At 56.1% G+C, this 18,133-nt stretch overlaps 2 protein-coding genes across 3 annotated transcripts; one reads left to right on the top strand and one right to left on the bottom strand.

The window, feature by feature from the left end:
* Nucleotides 1-344: 344 nt before the first annotated feature.
* On the top strand, nt 345-1,506 carry LHB (luteinizing hormone subunit beta). The gene is given in 3 exon segments (XM_086688655.1): nt 345-359; nt 660-887; nt 1,189-1,506. Coding segments are annotated over 3 exon segments (486 nt in total). The 3' UTR covers nt 1,432-1,506.
* Nucleotides 1,507-1,581: 75 nt separating this feature from the next.
* Nucleotides 1,582-17,944, bottom strand: RUVBL2 (RuvB like AAA ATPase 2). Of its 2 annotated transcripts, none has more exons than XR_015244999.1 (15): nt 17,572-17,944; nt 13,694-13,748; nt 11,611-11,666; nt 10,946-11,087; nt 9,589-9,718; nt 9,362-9,428; nt 5,913-6,019; nt 5,731-5,824; nt 5,236-5,359; nt 4,914-5,008; nt 4,704-4,822; nt 2,819-2,938; nt 2,308-2,450; nt 1,802-1,916; nt 1,582-1,708 (listed from the first exon to the last, which is right to left on the bottom strand). XR_015244999.1 is itself a non-coding variant. In XM_086690341.1 (15 exons), exons 1-15 carry the CDS (start codon nt 17,581-17,583, stop codon nt 1,683-1,685), a joined length of 1,392 nt encoding a protein of 463 aa, XP_086546467.1. In that variant the 5' UTR covers nt 17,584-17,943; the 3' UTR covers nt 1,582-1,682. The 2 variants fall into 2 exon arrangements, 1 of the variants encoding a protein (XP_086546467.1); XM_086690341.1 differs by having other exon boundaries at nt 2,321-2,450; nt 17,572-17,943.
* Between the last annotated feature and the right edge of the window lie 189 nt (nt 17,945-18,133).

Raw genomic sequence — 18,133 nt, 5'->3', positions numbered from 1 at the left:
GCGGAGGCGGGGCTACGCCATCGGGGGCAAGGCCAGGGTCTCCCCATAGCCTACTCCCTATGACCCCAACAGGACTTCGCTGGCACCCGACATAGCATCTGACGACTGAGTCAGTGAAGACAGCTTCACCTTGGGCGCACCGAGAAGCAGGAGCCACTCGGGGCGTGGGGGCAGGGGCCACTCCACTGAGCCACTCCCGCACACTTCCCTGACCTTTTCCGTTTCTCGCCCCCGGAAGGATTAGTGTCCAGGTTACCCCATCATGCCGCCACCCCCGGTGGCCTTGCCGCCCCCACAGTCTGCAAATATAAGACCAGGTAAACATCATAGGGGAAGCACCCAGAATGGAGACGCTCCAGGTAAGGCTGTGGGGTCCCCGAGGCCCTTTGCAACTCCATCCAGGTCACAGCTGGCACAGAGGGAGGGTCCTGTGACTTGATGGAGGAGGCTTCTTTCTGGAAGGGTGTGGACAGCCAGCAGGCTTCCGGCCAGGAGGAAGCAGGTGGAACAGGGCCTGAGGGTGGGAATCTGCGGGGTTGGGACGATCTGGGGCTCCTGAGTATCGGGGCAGGGGATCCAAGTGGGATGAATGGGCCCTGAATGGATGACGTCAGGCAGGGGAGCTGGGCCCCTGAACGGGTTCGTGTGAGGGATGGGAGGGTAAGGGCCCAGGGTAGCGGTGTCTGGCAGGCCCTGAGACGCTGGCCTTGTCCCAGGGGCTGCTGCTGCTGTGGCTGCTGCTGAATGTGGGTGGGGTGTGGACATCCAGGGGGCCGCTGCGGCCGCTGTGCCGGCCCATCAACGCCACCCTGGCTGCTGAGAACGAGGCCTGCCCCGTCTGTGTCACCTTCACCACCGCCATCTGTGCCGGCTACTGCCCCAGCATGGTGAGCTGCGGGGGTGGGGATGGACGGCTGGGGGCCTGGAATGGGTGCTGCCACCTCGGCTCCAGAGTGGATCACTGAGGACCAGGCCCACAGAAAAGGGGAAATGGCAGCCTGGACAGAAGGGTGGCCTGCCCCCACCTCCCGCAGGGGCTGGGCACGTGGGAGGGAGGAGGAGGGCAGAGGGTCGGCCGCAATGCCGGACCTGGGGGGGGCGGGGGGGGTGTGGGCACAGCGGGGCGGAGCTCCGGGGGAGGGCCTGACCACGCCCCCCTCATCCCCGCATCTGGGCCCTGGCCTCCAGATGCGAGTGCTGCCGGCGGCCCTGCCCCCTGTGCCCCAGCCGGTGTGCACCTACCGTGAACTGCGCTTTGCCTCCGTCCGGCTCCCCGGATGCCCGCCTGGTGTGGACCCCGTGGTCTCCTTCCCCGTGGCCCTCAGCTGCCGCTGCGGGCCCTGCCGCCTCAGCAGCTCCGACTGTGGGGGTCCCAGGGCCCAACCCTTGGCCTGTGACCGCCCCCCACTCCCGGGCCTCCTGTTCCTCTAAGGACCCCTCACCCCAATGCCTGGAGCCAGCAGCCGCTCTTTTCTACCCCTCCCAATAAAAGCTTCTCAAACTGCACTCTGATTGTCTTTTGTCAGGCTTAGGGTACGCGTATGAGTACGTACACACACACACACACAGGCTCAGTGTGGGTCCGATATCAGAACCATTTTATACAAAGTCACAGTGTCAGAACTCCAATAGAAAACAGAGCGGGGGGGGGGGGGGGCGGGGAGGGCGAGGGTCACATCAGCTCAGGAGGTGTCCATGGTTTCGCCTTCTGTGAGGAGAAGGAAGGCCATGCGGTCAGGGGGCTGGGACTGAGCCCTCTGGGACTGGGGGGGGGGGGGCAGGGGCAGCAGGGGACACTCACTGAGCTCATTGAAGAGAAAGGCATCCTGGTACTCCTTCATGTACTGTGTAGAGCGCGACTCGTCCAGAAAGAGCGAGTAGACCCGCTTGATGTCATCTACCTGGACTTCCGTGCCCTGAGAGGGGATGACAAGACCTCAGTGCCCCCCCGCCACCCCCCCCCCCCACCGGATTGGTAGGTCACGGTGGGAACGGGGGGGGGGATGGGGTTAGCACGCATCCCTCCTCGGCCACCTCCCCGCTGCGGGCCCAACCCCTCCGGTCCTCAGTCTCTTCATCTGTAAAATGGACCGAACGGCATTAACTTCTAGCTGCCAGACATTTACTAGGCACCTGCCACGTGTCAGGCCGGGAGATACAGGTATAAACTCAACAGACCACAGTCCCCCCCCCCCCCCACCCGCCTTTGCAAATGCATGTTCTAGGACTGAAGGCAGCGACCCACTCTCAGCCCTTGGAGCAGTGAGCGCGCCGTTCACTCGCTCAGGCTGGCCCCCGCGTGCTTACTCGGCGGGCTGACCTTGCGCTTCCGGCACACCAGGCTGGCGGCCGTGATGAGCTGGATGGCGTAGCGCAGCGACGTCTCCAGCCCGATGCGGGTCAGCACCGTGTAGGCGTCCTCACTCATCTCTACGTCTTCCTCCTCGCACCTGCCGGCAGGCGGGGCGGGAGCGGGGGTGAGCCGGGGCTGCCCTCCCCCACCCCCGCCCTGGGCGCCACTGGGCGTCCTGGGGTCGCGTGGAATCCTCCAGACCCTCCCCGTCCAGGGTCCTACCCCGCAGGGTCAGCCACTGGCTCCTGCCCTCCCTTCTCTACTGTGCCCCCCCCCCCCCCGCCCCCAGATCAGAGGCCACTGCTTGGATGCCCAGCCCAGCCCAGCCGCTTGCAGGCCCAGAGGCCTCCCCTCCTCAGACCTCACTGTCGCTGCCCCCACTTGCCAGACAGGGTGGACGCCGGCCCTGCCGCCCAGGCCCACGGCCTGGTCCCACCCCAGGACGCCAGGCGGCCCTGTGCATACCGGATGCGGAGGATCTGTTTCGTGTCCTTCTCACTGTAGGGCGAGGTGGAGACGATGAGCAGTCGGTCCAGGAGGTCGATGGGGATGCCGTGGGGGCTCTGGTAGCTGGTACCCCGGATCCTGGGGAGGAGGGGGAAGGGAGGGCTGTCAGGACGATGCGCCCAGAACCCAGCGCTCTGTGTCTTCTACTTGGAATGCCCCACCCCCTCCCCTCCACCGCAGCCCACTCACTGGGCAAATACCACTTAACCTTCAGCTCACGGCTGCACCACCCACCAGGCAGCCGTCCCTCGACTGCGTCACCGCCCCTGTAGAGCTGGGGTGGCTTTAGCTCCGTGTCTATGTCCAGGATTACTGGATCAAGGTCCTACTCCCCTGCGGGACGCCCAGCTCCACAGGGGGAGGGACTGCACCGGTCCTGTTCCCTGCTGTACCTGGCCCAGTACAAGCCCAGCACATGGCAGGTGCCAGGGAACTGAGCGGGGCCTCGTTATTCGTGACAGTTACGTTCTGAATAGTGGGGCAAACGCTCATTAGCAAACGATGAACTCCTGCTTCTAGGGGAAATCCAGTCAGGTTCTTGTGGGCCTATGTGGTCACGATACTTTTGTCGACCAACACATAACCTGGTTCTATGTGCTCCCGCATTTTTTTTAATGTTTATTTATTTTTAAAAAGACAAGGGACAGAGCACAGGGCGGGGAGGGGCAGAGAGAGGAGACATAGCATCCGAAGCGGGCTCCAGGGTCTGAGCTGTCAGCACAGAGCCCGATGCGGGGCTCGAACCCACAAACTGTGCCATCGTGACCTGAGCCGGAGTCAGATGCTTAATCAACTGAGCCACCCAGGCACCGCCGAATTCCTGTTTAAAGACATCTTATTTGGGGAACCTGGGTGGCTCAGTCGGTTAAGCATCCAACGCTTGACTTCCTCTTGGGTCACGATCTCATGGTTCATGAGTTCAAGCCTGGCGTCTGGCTCTGTGCTGACGGTGAAAACCCTGCTTGGGATTCTCTCTATCTCCCTCTGCCCCTGCCCTGCTCACTCTCGCTCTCTAAAATAAATAAACTTAAACACGCCATCACCAACAAAGAGCATAAAGTGTGACAACGTGGCAATAAATAGATCACAAAAAGAACACGCGTTTGCAGCATGCGAGCTGAGACTAGAAGGCAGAATGTCACCTTGTCGGACCTGAGTCTGGGACGTCCACATCAGGGGACTCAAATTTTTTGCCACCCTGCGCGCGTCTGCAAAGGAGCACAACAGTGCCACGAATCCTGACTCGGGAGTTACAAGTAAATTTCAGGGAGAGTACGCAGGCTCCCAAATAGGTCACGTGCAAATAACGAGGAGCAAGTGGGTTTGCTGCCTGTCTCAGAAGGCGTCCCGTGCAGACAAGGCAGACAAGAGAGCACCAGGGCCAGGGGTAGTGGCAACACCCGAGGGCAGACGTTCCAAGCTTTACCAGAACCTGGGGCACTTTGTGTGTCCAGAATTTTTCTGTGGCGTCCTTAGGGCCCAAAGAAATATTAAGTTCTATTACGCAGTTTGGTCTAAGTGACCTAACTGGAGTGATTTATGCAGTGTCCAACACGGGTCACCGTGCTTCCCTCAAAAACTTAAAACATCCCGCAGCACCTGTGCGTTTTCTGCAGCGCCCCGGGGATGCCCCGGCACACAGCTTGGGAACTGTAGCCGCAAAGGGTACAGAAACAGAAAGACAGAAAGAACAGGGTCCGTCGACTTCCTCGTGGAACGGAGTTGCCTGCCTACCTTGTTTAAGGTCCCGGCAGGGAGCTCAACAAACAGGTCCTGTTTGCCCCGTGGCTACACCCACCGCCCGGGGCACCCCATTTCCCCGGGGGCCGTTGAGGGGGCTCACCGGGTGATGCCTCGGTTGGTGGCCATGATGAGGACCGGCGCCATGTCACTTTCCAGGGCCCGATTGAGGAAGGAGAAGCTCTCAATGTCCAGCATGTGCACCTCGTCGATGAACAGCACCTGGGAGCCACTGAGGGTCAAACCCACCGCCCAGGCCTCTCTGCTCCCGCCTCCCCCGACCGCAAGCCACCTGCCCTCTCCCAGTACTCACTCCAGGGATGATCTCCGCCTTGCCCTCCTCACGCCACTCAGCCACCTTGGCGTTGATCTGCTCTCGGACTTCTGACTTGATCTCCCCGGTGTCGCCTGTGGGAAGCGGGAGTGTCAGGGGACAGGGATCCAGGGCCGGAGGGCGGCCAAAGATAAAGACGGGACGCCAGGGACAGAGGGAAGAGAGACCAAGACCGGAGTGGCAAAGCGACAGAAGGGCCGGGAAACGTCCCAGAGAGGAGGAGAACCAGAGACAGAGACCCCAGGGAGAAGTGATGGCAGGACACGCGTGCCCCCCATTGGGCAACCCTAAGGGGCCCCACCTGAGAAGAGAGCCAGGAAGCCCTGGGTGCGGGAGTTGATGACGTCGATCTCATGCAGGGACACCGTGTGCACCACCTCCTTGCGTTTCTGGAGCTCCCCGTCTGGACACTGCACAAACTTGGTCTGTGGGGCCGGGAGGGGTGGGAGAGACAAGAGCAGAGAAGAGCATGAAAGGGGGGCCCGAAGGGGCTGTCTGGGGGTGGGGTGGTGGGGGGCGGGGAGACCGGATCCCTGAAATGGAGCTGAGGATCCAGAAACCCCAGGTCCAAGAGGTAGTCGCGGCTAGGGCATTCGAGAGCACTGAAGGACCGGGGGTTCCTGGAGGACCTCGGCCTTCACGAGCAAACTGCTACGCTGAAGGGCCCTGGCTGTCCCAGAGGGTACAGGGAAGAACCAGGAGTGCCGGGGACATGTGGTACTGGGTCATGGGGGTGAGGAGGAGATGCAGACATCCCAGAGCCTGGAGCGAGGGGATCCCCAGAGCCCTGGCCTACCTGGGAACCCATGGCGTCATAGTCGCGAGCGCGTGTGAAGGAGCGGCCCAGCTTGGAGATCTTGCCCGTGGCCTTGTCGATGGTGATCACATCCCTGCGGAGTGGGGGAAGGGCAGGAGTGAGGACAGGAGAGGGCCCAAGCTCCCCTACCCCGGCCACCCAGCGTAGCCCCCTCCGCTCACCCGGCCTGGACCTTGTCCTTGGTCAGGGACTCGATCATCTTGGTGCCCAGGTCGTATATGGTCTCCATCTCCGTGGTCTTAAGGGTCAGCTTCCCTACCTTAGAGCCCTGAGAGGGGGGACATGCCAGGCAAGGAGTTTCAGAGGGGGCCCAATGTCTCCCCAACACAGCCTCAAAATGGGCACGACGCAGGGATGCTTCTGGGGGTGGTGGATATAGTCACGGTCATGACCGTGGTGATGGCCTCGTGGGTACACACGTATGCCAAAACTTAATACCCTGCAAACTTTATTATTATTTTTTATTTGCTTTTAACATTTATTTATTTTTGAGAGACAGAGACAGAGCGTGAGCAGGGGAGGGGCAGAGAGAGAGGGAGACACAGAATCCAAAGCAAGTTCCAGGCTCCCAGCTGTCAGCACAGAGGCCAATGCGGGGCTCGAACTCATGCACCGTGAGATCATGACTTGAGCCGAAGTCGGACGCGTAACCAACTGAGCCACCCAGGCGCCCCGTCCTAACACCCTGCAAACTTTCGATGTGTGCAGCTTTTGTAAGTCAATTGCACCTCAGGAAACCGATGACTAAAATCCCAGGAAGCAAACACCCAACAACCTACCTAAAAGATCAAATCCATAAAAACAACACGGACTAGGGGTCCCACGACATGGGGGTCACACTCTCCCATTCTTTGTTTCATATCCAAATAACAGGTGTTTTTTTTTGTTTGTTTTTTTTTTTTATTGATCACAAACCCAGAAAACAGAGCTAAGCTAAACACAGCTAAGGTAACAAAAACGCCACACTCCCTCCCCACAAGATAACACAGTCAACGTCTTTAAGGCTTTTCCAGCAGATCCACCTGTCTCTTCTTTCCAGTTTGTTCTTTCTGCAGGGACACGTGGCAGGATAAAAGAGTTGGGATTAAGGAGGGAGATAAAGGTGATTTCGGTTTTATGCCTTTATTTTTATTTTTAAAGATTTATTTATTGGGGCGCCTCAGTGGTTTCAGTCGGTTGAGCATCTGACTTTGGCTCAGGTCATGGTCTCACGGTACGTGAGTTCAAGCCCGTGTCAGGCTCTGTGCTGACAGCTTGGAGCCTGGAGCCTTGGATTCTGTGCCTCCCTCTCTCTCTCTGCCCCTCTCCCGCTTACTCTCTGAGCAGGCTCAGTGCTACCAGTGCAGAGGCCGATGCAGGGCTCGAACCCACAAACCATGAGATCATGACCTGAGTTGAAACCAAAAAAGAGGTGCTTAACCGACTGAGCCACCCAGGCACCCCTGGTTTTACATTTAAAAAAAAAAAAAATTTTTTTAACGTTTATTCATTTCTGAGAGAGAGAGAGCACAAGCGGGGGAGGAGCAGAGACAGAAAGAGGGAGACACAGAATCCAAAGCAGGCTCCAGGCTCTGAGCTGTTAGCACAGAGCCCTACGTGGGACTGGAACTCATGGATCATAAGATCATGACCTGAGCTGAAGTCGGCCGCTTAACCGACTGAGCCACCCAGGCGCCCCCCCACTGTTGTAAACGTTTAAGGAGAGGATGTATTCATGTATTTCTTCTGTAATAAAAATTGAATTTTTTTTCATTTTTCTTTTAATGTTTGTTTATTTTTGAGAGAGACAGAGAGCGAGCACAAGCAGGGGAGGGGCAGAGAGAGAGAGAGAGAGAGGAGACACAGAATTCTAAGCAGGTTCCAGGCCCTGAGCTGTCAGCACAGAGCCCGATGTGAACTGTGAGATCATGACCTGAGCCGGGGTCGGATGCTTAACCAACTGAGCCACCCAATAAAAACTGAATTATAAAGAACCATCTTGGGGGCAGGACCCCTGGCTGGCTCAGTCGATGGAGACTAATCTTAGGGTTGTGCATTTCAGTCCCATGTTGGGGGTAGAATTTGCTTTAAAACAAAACAAAACAAAACAAAACAAAAAGAACTATCTTGGGACTAGTTTTCTTTATATTCACATACCCTCCTACCATATTTCTTAAATTCAAAATGTAATTGCCGATGGATGGGACTAATTTAGAAGACTGCAGACAGGTGTTAAAAGTGCAAGTCAACTGGGGCTCCCGGGCGGCTCAGTCAGTTAAACGTCGGACTTCGGCTCAGGTCATGGTCTTGCGGTTCGTGAGTTCGAGCCCCGCGTCGGGCCCTGTGCTGACAGCTTCAGAGCCTGGAGCCTGATTCTGTGTCTCCCTCTCATTCTGTTCCTCCCCTGCTTGCACCCTGTCTCTCTCTCTCTCTCAAAAAAAAAAAAATTAAGATTAAAAAAAAAATTAACAAGTGCAAGTCAATGTAATTATACATCTTAAATCTATTTCCGCTGGAAACGATGAGCAACCAAGAGACGGTGTCCACAGTATAAGACACAGAGACAGAAGGTGACTCTGTGTGAGGTCAACAGGCTTGAGGCATGTCTAAGTGTCCTTTTGTTTAGCATGTTTCTAGAAACTGTCACTTCAACGCGTAAAAGAGAACGACAAACCAGAGAAAACGACAAACTCAAAAACACTGTGCCATGTGAAAGAAGCCAGCCACGAAAAGTCACTTATGCTGCAGGACTCCACTTATAAAAAAAAATTTTTACTTTTGATAAAAAGAGAGAGAGAGAGAGAGAGAGAGAGAGAGAGGGAGGGAGGGACAGAGAAAATCCCAAGCAGGTCCTGTGCCGTCAGCACAGAGCCCGATGTGGGGCTTGATCCCACAAACCTTGAGATCATATCCTGAGCCGAAATCATGAGTCCGATGCTTCACCAACTGAGCCACCCAGGAGCCCCTTCATGGTGGTTTTAAGGGTATTTGCCTTAGAAGAACTTACCAGACTACACACTTATTTTACGTGGTTCTTTATATCCGTTTTCTTTTACGACAAAAGTGTTAAAATTCTTAGCTTCATAAAAAGGGAGCGACTACGGATGACGGGGCGCCCGGGGGGCTCAGTTGGCTAAGCGTCCGACTTTGACTCACGTCATGATCTCTTGGTTTGGTGGGTTCGAGCCCCCGCATCAGGCTCTGTGCGGTCAGCTCAGAACCTGCTTCGGATCCTCTGTCTTTCTCTCCCTGGCTCCCCCTCCGCCACTTGCGCACACACGCTTGTGTGCTCTCTCTCTCTCTCAAAAAAAAAATTTAAGAAAAAAAAAGGCAGCGAATCACAACTACGTAAGCTGGATAGGAAAACTTTTTGCTCTAAGCTGTACAGATGCCACAGAACAGGTTCTTAGGTTGAACCATTAAGGATTCATGGTGAGAAACTTCCAGAGATTCTGTCATGACACCACTTGGTTTAACTGCTCACGGTGTCGCTCACAGATGGGATAAACCGTCAACTCAACTGACCCCCTACCGTAGGCACGCAGAGGGATCCAACCCGCAGCTCAAGAACATTCCATGGATGCTGACCTCAGCCAGGACCGGCCGCCACCCGACCCTTCAGCGGACTCACCGTCCCTGTCGCTGGCCGATCGATCTGGATCTCCACCACCTCGCCTTCAATGATCTCGGTCTCCTCCCTGGGCAGAGAAAGGGCGTGATCAAGAGAGCCCAACGCTGGGGCCCTCAGGAATCGCTAACTCCCATGAGCCCTTGGGCACAGGACAAGCCGAAGAAGGCAAGGGTCATCCGAGGCCACCGGGAGCTGGCTTCTTGCCCTGCACCGGGTCCTGGGCTTACTTGATGCGAACCCCGATAGACCGCCGGAAGGCCTGCGTCAGCGCCTCTGTCTTGCTCATCTCCAGGGAGAAGATCTCGCTGCCCGCGATGGCTGTGAATGGGGTGTCAGGGCCCAGGGCCTGTGCCATGCCTGGGGAAGAGGTGGCCTGGTTAGGTGGGGGCAGCCTGGCACCAGGTCCCCAAAACCTACTCGGGGTCAACCCAGCTCTTCTCGCTCCTCGGGAAGGAGCGTAGTTGAGGTGGGCTCGGCGCTGGGGGTGGTCAGGGAGACGCAGAGGAAGCCAGTGACGACTTAGAGCCGTCGCGCTGCCCAGGGGGCCAACCTCCTGACCCTATAATCTGGCCAAGCCCCTCTCCCAATCTCCAGGATCTGTTTAGCCTCCAGGCTCAGGGGTAATGAGCAAGAGTAGAGGCCAAAAGAGGGCTGAAAGGGTAGTTAAGGGTGGGGGCTCAAGCCAGACCCGGGTTCGAGTCCTGGCTCCACCACGAGGCACGGGAACCACCACGAGGATGGGTCTCCTCTCCGGCTGGAGGACAGTGGGGCTGTTCTTACAGCCACTTCAAGCACCGAGCCACGTCTCACAGACAGGAAGTCACTGAACCTTTCTGACCAATGGGAGGCGGGAACCCTTCTTGGTCCCTTTTTCGTGGGCCGCACTTGGTGCCTGGACAGCCTGTTCCCTATTGTCTGTCCCAGGGACTCCGCGGCATCCTGCAAGTCTTAGCTGTGCTCCTGATTCATCTGGAAAGTCTCCCCTGCTCCCTCCTTAGGGCCAGGAGTCTCTTCTGTCCATCACAGCACACTGTGTCCCCAGAATGGAAACTCCCGAAAAGTCAAGGCTTCGGTCTTACTCATCTAAGTGTCCTCAGTGTCTGGCCCAGGGCCTGGACCCCCATTTTATTAAGGAAGCAATGGCCACATTCAAACACAAGAAATGTTTTAATGTCTCAGCGTGTTGCAGTGGAGACGTGTTGTGACCAGACGATTAAGCTCTAGTCAATAAGACAGAAGCAAAAGTGTGTGGGAGCCCAAAGGCAGCCGCTTAAAGGGAGTGACGTTTAAAGGGAGGGAAGTACACCCTCACTGCAGGTCCCCTTTCTCCTACATGGGAGCATGCGCACGAAGGCTGGAGCTTAGGCAACCCTCTTGGAACATGAGGTGACCCTGACATGGCAGCGAGTGCCTAAATGGCCTACATTCAGACTCTTCTATGTGAGAGAACAAACCAGAGAGTTTAAGACCTCGCCATTTTGGGTTGTCGGTTAAATGTGGCTGAACCCAAGCTTGATTTACACAGGAAGGATTATCTTCCTGTGTAAGAGACCAGAAAAGCTCCTGCCCCGAGAGGCCTCTCACCCATGGCGATGGCTGTCTTCCCCGTGCCCGGCTGGCCAGCGATGAGGACCGCCCGCCCGGCGATCTTCCCTTCCCGGATCATCTCCAGCACAACCCCAGCTGCCCGCCGGGCTGCGAGCTGCCCCACCATGCCCTGGGAAGCCTGTAGGGGGGGGTGGCGAGAATATACCAGGTTACCTCCTATTGGGCTGCCACCCCGTTTCCAGCCCCTCCTGCCTACTGACCTGAAAGGGCACGGTGTTAGCTAGGACTTGGGGAAAAGGGAAGAAAGCCTTTTCCGCCCCAATATCTTCAGAAAATTCAGACGCTAGGGGCACCTGCGTGGCTCCGTCAGTTAAGCGTCTGACTCTTGGTTTCGGCTCAGGTTATGATCTCACGGTTCTTGAGTTCAAGCCCTGTGCCCGGCTCTGTGTTGACAGCACGGAACCTGCTTGGGATTCTCTGTCTCCCACTGTCTCTGCCCTCTGCCCCTCCCCCCACAAATAAATAAACAGTAAGATAAAAAAAAATAAAGAAATTAAAAAAAAATCTCTACGTGTGGCTGAATTTTATCAGTAAGTAGCCAAAGTTCCGGGAGCTCCTAAGTCACCCCAGGGGCCTAGGTGGCCCTCCCCGCCCGAGGCCTCCGCGGATCAGCTTTCCCATCCCACTGCCCCCAACCCTACCTGCCGTGGCTCCAAGGCGTCGTCCAGCCCCAGGCCCCGGATGTGGGAGTGCGCGCCTGCGTTGGGGGAAAGAACCAGAAGACACGGTTACCAGCCGGCTCGTGGTGACGTGTGGCCTGAGGAAAAGGGCTCCTTCCCTCAGCCCTGGTTTCCTCCTTGGCCAAATGGGGGGCCCGAGTCTCCCCCTCACTGGGAGGATGGCTGGTGGTAAGTGCTCAATAAACTGGAGCTGCCCTTAGGATACGGCACAGCAGGACCAGAATCACCGAGACCTGGCTAACTACATCATCAGATCAGGAACTAACCGTGACAGCGAGCGGTCACAATTATTTTGTGTTTATAGCCTAATGGCCTCACAGGGTTCTTATTTCGTTCCATGTAACTCTGAGAAACAGTGAGTCCCAGCGATGATCACCCCGGAGTGCTTCTGGGGTGCAGTCACCGCCTCAGGCCCTCAACACGAACTTGAGGGAACCCAGAGACATTAAACTCCTTGCCCGAGATCACACGGCCAGTAAGAGGTAAAGACGTGGGATTTCAATGGTGCACACCAGACCCGGGCTGGGAAACTACAGCCTGGAGGCCAGTCACTTGTTTTTGTAAATCAAGTTTCACTGGGGGCGCCTGGGTGGCTCAGTCGGTTGAGCGTCCGACTTCAGCTCAGGTCATGATCTCACTGTCCGTGAGTTTGAGCCCTGCATCAGGCTCTGTGCTGACCGCTCAGAGCCTGGAGCCTGTTTCGGATTCTGTGTCTCCCTCTCTCTGACCCTCCCCTGTTCATGCTCTGTCTCTCTCTGTCTCAAAAAAATTAAAAAAAAAAAAAAAAAAAGTTTCATTGGAACATGGCCACGCCCATTCACTTACATACTGCCTGTGACTGCTTCCACGTCGCAACAGAAGAACTGAATATTTTCCCCAGGGAAGAGATTTACTGTCTGGCCCTTTAAGAAAAGATTTGTTGACCCCAGCACTAGACCGTAAGCACCTTGAGGGCAGCTTGTGTCAACTGGGTCCTCAGCTCTAATAGCGCCTGGGCCTTGGACGCTGAACACAGTGTCAGCACCTGCACGTTACATGCATGTGCTCGTGGAATCTTTTATTGAGTGATGAGGTTAACTACCTTTGCTCCATTTTGCAGATAAGGACACCGAGGCAGAGAGCAACTAGCCTCTTGCAACGGAAGTGGTCCCAGCAGCGGGCCTCCAGAACCCACGTTCATGGCCACTAGGGCCTTTGCTTCTAGGGCCTCTCTTGTAGGCACTGAGTGAACGGACATGAAAGAATGAGAATAGTCTTGGGGCGCCTGGGTGGCTCAGTCGGTTAAGCATCCAGCTTCGGCTCAGGTCGTGATCTCACAGTTCATGAGTTCGAGTCCTGCGTCCAGCTCTATACTGACAGCTCAGAGCCTGGAGCCTGCTTCGGATTCTGTGTCTCCCTCTCTCTCTGCCCCTCCCCCCGCCAAAATAAATACAAGTTAAAAGAATGAGTACAGCCTCCTCCGTGCAGGTAAAGCACTTTTTGGTGGCTGCACCCTGCGGGCCCCACCGCACCCCAGCTTCGTGCTCCTGCCTTCACAGCTTCCTCGGTGCGTGAGCCAGGACCAATGGCTTGGCTGCTCTGAGTCTCGGTTTCCTCAGCTAAAAATGGGATAAGGGTCGCCACACACCCTCTCCGGGGATAGCGAGAGAATTCGGCAGGAACTCACGCGTGCGCTGGTTAGCTGTGGAGCGCCCACTCTGCCGAGGCCGCTGCTGGGGACACAGCCAGAAACGAGCCAGAGCTGGTCCCTGCCCTCGCGGAACTAATGGCACAGCGTGGGAGGGGTGCACGGGCCGACCCCAGCAAGCGCTCAGCAAACAACCGTTTTTACGATTTCCTAGCAAAACGTTGGTACGCCCAGGAGCCTAACCGGGCTAGGCCCCCACGTGCCTTGCTGAGCCCGCTCTGCAACTCGGGATTCTCTGCATCATCAGACAGGGGGACAGGGTGGGAGGCAGGCCACCCCCCTCTCAGGGTTCCTGGGCAGGGCTCTGTTGAAGGCAGGCAGGGTCTAGGTCCTTGTTCGTGACCCACGCTCACTCACCGATACGTTCAATCCTCGTCACGTCTCGGATCTCTGGGACCTTGGTTGTGGCTGTCTGGGAGCGGAGGAAGACACATCAGAAGTGCGCCCGTGGTCCCCGTTTTCGCCAGCTCCTCTGTCCCTCCCGCCCACGGCCTGGGAGGAAGTCCTTTTCGTGCCTCTTCCCCGTGGGCAGGCCAAGAGCCCACACACCTGTCACTCTCATCCTTCTCGTTGGTCACCAACTAAATGCTGGTTGACTGACCACAGTACACCGAGTTCCAGAAAGACAAGGACCGTGTCTGTCTCGTTCACACCTCTGTCCCCGGGGCCTCAGCCCGTTGTTGGGTGCCCAGGAATTATGTGGTTAAGAAAGCCCCCCTCGCTCTCCCACAACCCTGATAACAGACACGAACGCGGAATAGCAAGCTGGACGTGGCCTGGCCCCCGACTGCCCAGCCCCCTGTGCCACGCTGCCTGGATCCTTGTCACTAGGCCTTTGCACGTGCACATCCCAGAGTCCTTTGCCCAGGCCCGACTAGTTCTGGGGTCTCCGGATGTCCGGACAGAACAAAAGGTCTCCTCTGGGAGCCTGCTATCTCCCTGTGCGATCTCACACATAGGAGGGAGACTGTCAGATCAATGTTCTCGGCTCCAATAGACGGGACTCCCATGAAGGGTACAGCCCACATCTCGCTTGTTCACTTGGGGTGCAGTGTTTGCGGGGTGGGTGAATGATGTGCTGTACGGAAATGCTGAGCTCATTGAACAAGCAAGTACCAAGTCCTCTGGGATCGCCATCTCTCCGAAAAGAGGAGCCGGCCACCATCTCTTGTCCTATAGCGGAGAGAGAGGAGTAGATACCTCCCCGGGACAATTCGAGAACGTCCAGAAGATTCACACAAGTGTCCAGCACAGAGCTGGACGCGGGACTCGAACACACAAGAGGCTCTCTGTAAATAGGCCTTATCCACAAGAGCCACATACGCTTTTGTAAAGCTTACTTATTTACTTGGGAAAACCCAAAATGTCCGTCAACAGATGCATGGATAAACAAAACGTGGTACGTCCACGCTTGGAATAGCATTCAGCCATAAAAAGAAAGTTCTGGGGTGCCTGGGTGGATCAGTCAGTGGAGCGTCTGACTCTTGATGTTGGCCTAGGTCATGATCTCACGGTTCGTGATTTCAAGCCCCACGTCGGGCTCTGTGCTGGCAGCATGGAGCCTGCTTGGGACTCTCTCTCTCTCTCTCTCTCTGTGTCCCTCCCCTGCTCTTTCTCTCTCTCTCAAAATGAATAATCTTAAAAAAAATGAAAACATCATGCTAAGTGAAAGAAGCTAGACACAAAAGGTCACAGATGGTGTGCCATCCTTGGCCTGAAATGTCCAGGATGAGCAAACCCACAGAGGCAGGAAGCACATTAGTGGTGGCCTAGAGGCCTAGAGCCAGAGGGTACGGGAGGGCTGGGGGATCGTGGCCAAGAGGCACAGGGTTTCCTTCTGGGGAGGATGAAAAATGTCCTGAAACTGATGGAGGTGATGATTGCACAGCTGTGAACGCACCAGAGACACTGACCTATACGTTTAAAACGGGCAACTTGGGGCGCCTGGGTGGCGCAGTCGGTTAAGCGTCCGACTTCAGCCAGGTCACGATCTCGCGGTCCGTGAGTTCGAGCCCCGCGTCAGGCTCTGGGCTGATGGCTCAGAGCCTGGAGCCTGCTTCCAGTTCTGTGTCTCCCTCTCTCTCTGCCCCTCCCCCGTTCATGCTCTGTCTCTCTCTGTCTCAAAAATAAATAAACGTTAAAAAAAAAATGGGCAACTTGTACAGCAGGGGGATGATATTGCAATAAGGCTGTTAAAAAAAAATCTGGGCGGAGGGTCTTAGGCTGTATTATTTGCAGACACTGGAGTGTCTCACAACTTCTTTCCTTTTTTTTTTTTTTTTTAAACCTTATTTATTTAAGTAATCTCTACACTCAACGTGGGGCTCGAACCCAAGACCCCGAGATCAAGCGTTGCCGCTCCGTTGACTGCGCCAGGCACACGCCCCTCACAATTTCTAATAAGGAAAGGAAAGCCTAAGAAGCCAACCTGTTGATCCAGTGCCTCGGTCACCTGCCTCCAACACCTCTTCCCTCCTACAGGTCTCTCTTCTTCCACCAGGAGAGGAGACTGAGGCATCCAACCTAGTGGAGCCTTCAGTCTCCGGAACTGAGTTTAGACCCCCACACATCTCCACACAGCCCATCAGACCCCACTTGAGGCAATAAATGGACGTGGATCCAGAAATCCCAACCCCCCTCTTTTTTTTTTTTTTTTTTAGCATTTCTTCTTCTTCTTATTATTAATGCTTATTTATTTTTGATAGAAACAGAGCACAAGCCAGGGAGGGGCAGAGAAGAGGGAGACACAGAATCCGAAGCAGGCTCCAGGCTCCGAGCTGTCAGCACAGAGCCCGAGGCGGGGTTCGAACTCACAAGCTGTGAGATCATGACCTGAACTGAAGTCAGACGCTTAACCGACTGAGCCACCCAGGCGCCCCCAGAAATCCCAACCCTTAACGATCCCAACCACAAATAGACTTGCGTCCTACAAGGCCTTCCGTTTCACGAGAAGCCTCTCCTACGCTGCGCTGTCCACTGACCCCATGGAAGTAGAGATCATTTAAAAAGCTTTAAGTTTATTTATTCATTTCGAGAGAAACAGAGAGAGTGAGTGGGGGAGGGGCAGAGAAAGAGGGAAAATCCCAAGCAGGCTCCACACTGTCAGCACCGTCAGCAGAGAGCCCAATGCAGGGCTTGAACTCAAACTCACCAATCGTGAGATCATGACCTGAGCGGAGACCAAGAGTCTGACGCTTAATGGACTGAGCCACCCGGCGCCCTAAGCAGAGGTCATTTTAAAACTCAGCACCCACCATCCCTTTCAAACTTCCAACAGTTCATCCATGTTCCTGGGAACTGGGTCTCAGGAGTGTGGCCATTACCTTTCCTCTTCTTCCCTACCCACCCCCTTTTGCCGTGGCAGCAGCCACAGACTCAAGTCCCGCCCCCATCCCTCCGGGTCGCTATGGGAACCCAAGTAGCTGGAAACCCAGTTCAACCCCCAAGCTAAGGCCACATCCCTTCTTCTTCCAGATGTTTCTTGGGCGAGTACTTGGTGCCTGGGCCAGTGCCGCTGGCCTCTCCTTTACAGAGCTCACATGCACTCATTCATTCAAACATTCAAGTGATAACTTACTGAGCATCCACACGGAGTAGGAGGTGCTGCAACAGGAAAATGGCCAAAACAATTCCATGACGAGATCCCACACCTCTGGAACCCCATCCCCACGGACACCCTCCAGGTTCTCAACACTCTTGTGGCTCAAGGCTAAGCAACTTCACGCTCTCAAGCACACAGACAGGTCCCCACCTGGGCTTTCTCCTATAGTCAGGTGCCATTTATACAACCCTCATTAGACTTCAGGGCAAAAGACTGGAGAACTGGCTGCTGATTGCACTCAGAAGATGGGAAGCTGGAGTTCCCATAACACGATGTAGTCAGATCTGATCACTGAGCCCTTGAATATCCACTTGAATCCAGGATAACAGGAGTCCAGTCCCCAGCCCCTCCTCCCTCAGCCTCAGGAGTGCGGGCCCCCAGCACCTTTTTCCCTCAGATCCAGGGGTCCGGGCACCCAACACCCTCCTCCCTTAGATCCAGGAGTCCAGTCTCCAGCCCCCTCCTCCCTTAGACTCAGAAGTCCGGGCCCCTAGCACCTTCCTCCCTCAGATCTAGGGGTCCGGACCCCCAGGCCCCTCCTCCCTTAGATCCAAGGATCCAGGTCCTCAGTCCCCTTCCCGCTCCGACTCGGGAGTGTGGGTTTTCCCCTCCGCTCTCCGCACGCCGCACTTACCACGGTTGCCATGATGCTCACCAACCGCCAATATCCTAGCGGAAACGGAAACGCGCTAGAAACGAGGCGTTCTGGTCCCTCTAGACGGCTAAGGTCCTCCAAAGATCTCGGCGTTCCCTCATAAATATGCAAAGCTCTCCTTGTGTGGGCGTGGCGTCACTTTTCAGGACCCGCTCTTCCGCCGAGGCTGAGCTGGTAAATGGGTGCCCGGAACTCCTGGGTCGGTTCCCAACGCCTCCTGACCCCTCCCTTTACCCAGGCCTCCTTGCCGAGGCTGATTGCAAAATTCTTAAGACTTCTTTGGGCAACCACACGTCCCCCACGCTCCCTTTCCTCCTTATTCCACCCTCTCCTCTCTCTGCTAACGCTGGAGCCTCAAGTTTAGGATTGACAGAGTTGAGGGCCAATCCGCTAGCACAGCGACAAGCCGCGCCCCCTGAGGCTCTCATTGACCGCTGGGGGGGGCGGAGCAGAGCAAACCCTACCTTGTCCACCAATGAGGAGACGCGGGCGCTCCCTCCCCCGGGCACGGACCAATGGCTCTGGCCGGGGGGCGGGCCCC

Source organism: Puma concolor, chromosome E2 (genome assembly GCF_028749965.1).
Source record: "Puma concolor isolate L17-30 chromosome E2, mPumCon1.1.hap2, whole genome shotgun sequence".
Lineage (NCBI taxonomy): Eukaryota > Metazoa > Chordata > Mammalia > Carnivora > Felidae > Puma > Puma concolor.
The sequence above is the reverse complement of the archived record's forward strand: the minus strand, read 5'-3'. Positions and strand labels throughout refer to the sequence as shown.

Coding starts and splice junctions, on each gene's coding strand:
- RUVBL2 (XM_086690341.1), bottom strand. Junction 11,088..11,610: donor ACGCCTTGGAGCCACGGCAG/GTAGGGTTGGGG, acceptor CCCCCCCTACAG/GCTTCCCAGGGCATGGTGGG. Junction 9,429..9,588: donor TCTATCGGGGTTCGCATCAA/GTAAGCCCAGGA, acceptor TTCTCTGCCCAG/GGAGGAGACCGAGATCATTG.